The 6,000-nt window shown below is 33.8% G+C and overlaps 1 protein-coding gene across 2 annotated transcripts in view; it reads left to right on the top strand.

Annotated features, from left to right (window-relative positions):
- Positions 1-6,000, top strand: part of CDH7 (cadherin 7) — a 133,098-nt gene that overhangs the window by 104,570 nt on the left and 22,528 nt on the right. For both annotated transcript variants that reach the window (XM_023224193.2, XM_023224192.3), the window contains exons 8-11: positions 505-641; positions 1,927-2,048; positions 2,709-2,826; positions 5,632-5,883. In XM_023224193.2, coding sequence (XP_023079961.1) covers positions 505-641; positions 1,927-2,048; positions 2,709-2,826; positions 5,632-5,883 — 629 coding nt within the window. The remainder of the gene's footprint in view (positions 1-504; positions 642-1,926; positions 2,049-2,708; positions 2,827-5,631; positions 5,884-6,000) is intronic.

The following is a 6,000-nucleotide window of genomic DNA, read 5'->3' as shown; positions in this document are numbered from 1 at the left end:
ATAATAATAATAATAATAATAATAATAATAATAATAATAATAATAATGATGAAATGGCCAAATAGGGTGTTGCATGCCTCTAGTCCTAGCTACTCAGGAGGCTGAGGTGTGAGAATCCCTTAAGCCCAGGAGTTCGAGGTTACAGTGATCCACTCCACCCCAGCCTGGGTGACAGCAAGACCCTGTATCAAAAATAAATAAATAATAATAGTAATAATAATGAACTTGTAGTTCCAATGACATATTCAAAGCCATTGTGAAGATCACTGTGGTGTTCATTTAGTAGTGTCTGACAGAAAAGCAAATATATTAGTGAGACACAGGTTACAAACCATCTAATATGTGAGTAGAGTTTTAAACACGGCATGCATTTATGTGATTAATATGGCAGATCAGAGAGTCAGTAGGATTTAGTGATGAGCTACATAAATAATGAAATAGTTTTAGCAAATTATAATCAAACATGCATGTTGAAGGCTTTTCTTTTCTTCAATGTTCAATTAGGTACTCAATTGACAGAAACACGGACTTGGAGAGATACTTCAATATTGATGCCAACAGTGGGGTCATCACGACTGCCAAGTCTTTGGATCGAGAGACAAATGCTATTCACAATATCACAGTACTTGCAATGGAGAGCCGTAAGTTGTGAGGCTTAAAACTAAATTAAGATGGAGGACAGTGAGTGGAGAATCGATTGTCATGAGGTTGTAAATTCAACTTAATTAAAATAGTTCCTTATATGAATTGAACAAAAACTTGAGAATACCAAATTTCTAAGCTGTGAAATATACTTATCCTCACTGTCTTTGTATGCTAATATTTACAAAATTTATGAAAACCAAGGACTAAAAAACAATGGGCCTATATTACCTTCACAGGATTTCTTGTTTTCTGATCACAATTCATGTATCATGTTTATGCTGTTATGGAGTTAGTGAAATAGCTTATAAAAATTAGTACATTATCTATAACCAAGACATCTGGATTTGAATATTCTGATATTAACTAAGTTTAGTCCCTCATAAAAAATAAAATAAAATGACAAGTAATAAAATAAAAACTATTGAAAAATGAATGCGTATTTGCATGTATATATGTATATGATATATTGTGTGTTTTAATATGTATGCATTTATAATACATGTGTTGATAATACAAATGTCTAGTCATGCAAATATGAGTTCTAACATCAAAGAATATTGAAATTCATGGTTTACCATTTATTCTTCTTTCAACAATTTTCTCATCAGGGACTAAAAAACTACAAGTACACATATAGACTATAAATATACATTTTTGTATGTGCATGTATATCCAAATACACACATATAATCATGTATATGTATATATTTGGGTATACATATGTATGTATACATACACATGTATGTATACACATATATGTATATGTGTATACACACATATACAAATATATACATACATATGAATGTATGTGAGTGTGTATTTGGATCATATTTTCAATTTTCTATAGCTCATTTTAAGTAATACAGCATTATAATTCTAGATTTCATTCTCAGCTTAGTCATTTTATTATTAGAATTGTGGCCGGGCACGGTGGCTCAAGCCTGTAATCCCAGCACTTTGGGAGGCCGAGACGGGCGGATCACGAGGTCAGGAGATCGAGACCATCCTGGCTAACACGGTGAAACCCCGTCTCTACTAACAATACAAAAAACTAGCCGGGCAAGGTGGCGGGTGCCTGTAGTCCCAGCTACTCGGGAGGCTGAGGCAGGAGAATGGCGTGAACCCGGGAGGCGGAGCTTGCACTGAGCTGAGATCTGGCCACTGCACTCCAGTCTGGGTGACAGAGCAAGACTCCGTCTCAAAAAAAAAAAAAAAAAAAAAAAAAGAATTGTGCTTTAGAGGGGCAAAGCATAAATGATAAGACACTGTCTTATTTATTAGAGAATCCATCTCAAGTAGGAAGAGGCTATGTGGCCATCACTATACTTGACATCAATGATAACGCCCCTGAATTTGCCATGGACTATGAGACCACCGTCTGTGAAAATGCCCAGCCAGGGCAGGTAAGAGTCTCCAGAACACTTTGCTTCTAATTTGTGGTTTCTTAAAAAATATCCAGCAGCAGTTGCCTTTGAAATTCTTCCAGCTTTAAGATAAAACATAATCAGCTTGTTTCAGCAAAACTCACACTTTGATGTGTAGCATGAACTAATATTAAAGGAACCTTCAAATTCCAGCTTAATTGTGGTGATGAAAATTCCTCAGGAAGAAAAGGTAAACGTTGTAAAAGCTCTGTTAAATGGCTAAGAACTTAGACTCCTTTAGGAGAAAGATAGCATAGCACGCTGATTGGGCTGTTTCCACCTTACACAACGAGGTTTAAGTGTCTTACAATTCTAAGAATTAAGTGCAGTTCAATCTCAGCTTGGTTTGTTCATCTATTGTTCAGTGTCTTGTGATGTTTCCCAGGATGTCTAATCAATTGGAACAGCTTATTTCTGAAGTTCACAAAAGTGAATTCAAACATGAACTAAGAAAAGGACATGATTTGTTTTTCAGAGCCCTTTTTTAGATTGGGTTCATAATAATACATTTGATCCTTTCTCCCTAGCTCATTCAGGGAGGTGGTATTTATTATAAAGTGTAAAACTGCTTTGTCCTGACACAGAAAACTAAGCATAGCACGCCAGTGTGCTTTCAACTTTTACTTTCTCTTTTCCTAGGTTATCCAGAAGATCAGTGCTGTGGATAAAGATGAGCCATCCAATGGACATCAGTTTTACTTCAGCTTAACAACGGATGCAACAAATAACCACAACTTTTCATTGAAAGATAACAAAGGTAATGTATTAATATTGTTACTGATAGAGGTAGCAGGTCCAGATACTCTAAATCAAGTATTTTTCTCCCTCAGGAATGCTGAATATGGATTTTTTTTAAAGCAAAGACATTAATTAAAGGGCAATGAGCACCTCAAGTAATTTTTATCTATGGATTTACTGTCATGAAGGAAAAGGTGCTATTTAACTTATTTTAGGCCTAAAGCCAAATAGGAGGGAAAGTTAGATTTTTCTTACCATTTTCTTATAGGCACTCATTTGTTTACTTGTGTACCAAGTTGATTATCCAAATAATCTAATAAGTTGATGGTCAACTAAATATCCTAATAAGTACTATGCTCATAGATGCAACTTGAGACATAAGAACTGGATATTACACATTTTAATCTAAATCAGCTTTGACTTAATGTTTTCAATAATAACACCCCTTCCTCTTTTATTTTTACATAAATGCAAATGTAATTCATGCAAAAATAATAAAATAATTACATATTTATGAGCTAAGAAATATTAAAAATAACAAAATGACTCCCTCTCATGTCAGATTGTATTTCTCTGCTTCAAAGGTAAAGTCTTAGCAGTTTCCTAAATATCATTATAGTAAAAAAAACTTACAAATACCGATAAGTAGATTTTAGTTTTGCATAATATTATATATTGGCAATTATGAGAACTTAAAGCACGAGAACCTGCTATCATTGTCTAATTTTGAATTATATATTTGAATGAGTTTTTATTCAAAATATTTATTTTAGAGGAAGGAGAGCATTTGAAACTGATGTAGAGGGTGAATACTACCCCCCCAACAACAAGGAAAATATCCATTTTTAAAAATTTATATTGTTTATATAAATCTGGTTTTAGGGAAAAATGCAGAAGTGGATTTGCTAGTCAGTACCGGCTTGTTTAAAACAGACTTACTACCAAAAGGTGGACAAGAACTTTTGCCTGAGGCCGTCACCTTATTTAGTGCAACCTAGGCCTCAAAAATTCAATCCGAAAATTAATAATAATTTTTCCTGATCTTATTTCCTACTCAATGAGAATACTATTGTGTCCCTTTAGTAATATGAAAGGTAGAGCATTCTCTACATGGGTAACTCCAGACTCACTGACTTAAACATAGTGAAGAAGGATAATTCTCAGCATTTAGATTCGTCTGGTACAAATGCAGAGAAGGGAATTTATGACCTTCACAAGGAGAATGTGAATATATCCCCCATGTGTCATCATCCAATACCACCATGATTGCTGTACAGTGCGTGCACTAAAATGTCTGCATTTATAGGACATCCACATTGCCACACAATTGAAAAATTGTCTACTTTAAGCCCAGAGCTCCCTTGACTGTACCTTGAAGGAAAACATGAATACAGAGAAAGTCAGTTCTTAAGAAGTCTTCCATATGATCGCTTTTCTGAATATAGAGTCATATTCTCACTTTTTAGGCATTTCAGCTTGTGTTCCTCGTGTGTGTGTGTGTGTGTGTGTGTGTGTGTGTGTGTGATTTTGATATCACTCATGTTAGATTACAAATCAACTTTCTAAAACTTTTTGTATCAAGTCATAAATGCATCTGACATCTGAATTGGTAGGAGGCAAAGGCATAGGCCTGCATGCTATTGTGAAATGTACAGGAACTTACTGAAAACTGTATCCTTCAACAACTCCAGCTCAATTTTTTATTGCATACCTTCTTGAATTCATACATTTTAAAATAAAAGATTTGTTTACATAAAAATCTACCAGATGGAATCTGAAAATCAAATTGTTTTATTATTGTCTCTTCTATAATTGCATGTAATACATTTTCTGCAGTCTAATATGAGCTTGCTGTTTTGTGCTGTTTGAGACAGATTTCATCTTGCTGTTTCACTAGAGTACCATTAATTTTTTCATGCTATCATTGAATAAATCTTTTTGACAATTTGGAAGAGAGAAAAATATATAAAAGCACACTACATGAAACTCTGATCCTGATTTTTCTTCTTTTCCTTTATATCTTTATTAATAGCTATTAATTTTTAAAATCTCATAAATACTCTATTTAATTAAGACAAGTTATTTGGAAAACTGCTAACAGAGACAAAATATATTTTTTATGTATAAATCACACATGTTATAAAGACTTATTGATCACTTTTTTAAAGTTTATAATTACTATAATTGCTTAGATGAAATCAAATATTGAATACAAATTAAACATAAATGGCCTGTTTTATCACTGACAAAATGTTTATACACATAGAGTAGCTACAAATACGAATATAGAATTTTTAAAATTTTACAATAAAATTATTCTGAATACCCCTGTATATTCCATTTAAATAAAGTTAAAATAGCCAATTTTACCCTTTTTAAATATTGGTCTTGAAACCTGTCAAAAAAAGGATAGATTGAAAATTTTGTCTGTACTATATGATGATGCTGCAAACTATTTAAGCTGTTAATATGTACCATCCTTTCTATAAGTTTATGGTATAAAATCTAAGATAAGTAAAAAGGTGTAGTTTTTATAAAGTTGCAATTAATGTAATAAGTGATGCATAAACATTTTCATATTTTGTTTTACTTTATAACTATTTCTTTTGTTATACTGTGTAGAATAACATAAGTATCTTATAATGGAATAAACTGGAAATGTCCCTCTATCCCAGAGAACTCAAAGAAAATTGTTGAAATAAATCTGCAACTCCAGAGATTTCCCTAATTAAGGCATCAAAGAAAATAGAGTGACTTAAGTAAAGTTTGGGAAGACTGATTCCATCAGAAATCTTGTGTTACACATTTGCTTTCGTTATCCTAGACAACACAGCCTCAATATTGACCAGGAGAAATGGCTTCCGGAGACAGGAACAATCGGTTTACTATCTGCCAATTTTCATCGTGGACAGTGGATCTCCTTCACTTAGCAGCACCAACACCCTCACCATCCGCGTGTGTGACTGTGATGCCGACGGTGTAGCCCAGACCTGCAATGCAGAGGCCTATGTCTTACCTGCTGGCCTCAGTACAGGAGCCCTGATAGCAATACTCGCCTGTGTCTTGACATTATTGGGTAGGTACTGTTTCCAGGGCTTGCTCTGAAAGAGCTGTCACAATAACCATGTGTCACGACTTACCTATTTTCTTCTCCATTTGGTGAATATATGCAGACATTCTACTAGATGGTGTT

The sequence above is a fragment of the Piliocolobus tephrosceles genome, chromosome 18 (assembly GCF_002776525.5).
Source record: "Piliocolobus tephrosceles isolate RC106 chromosome 18, ASM277652v3, whole genome shotgun sequence".
Lineage (NCBI taxonomy): Eukaryota > Metazoa > Chordata > Mammalia > Primates > Cercopithecidae > Piliocolobus > Piliocolobus tephrosceles.
The sequence above is the reverse complement of the archived record's forward strand: the minus strand, read 5'-3'. Positions and strand labels throughout refer to the sequence as shown.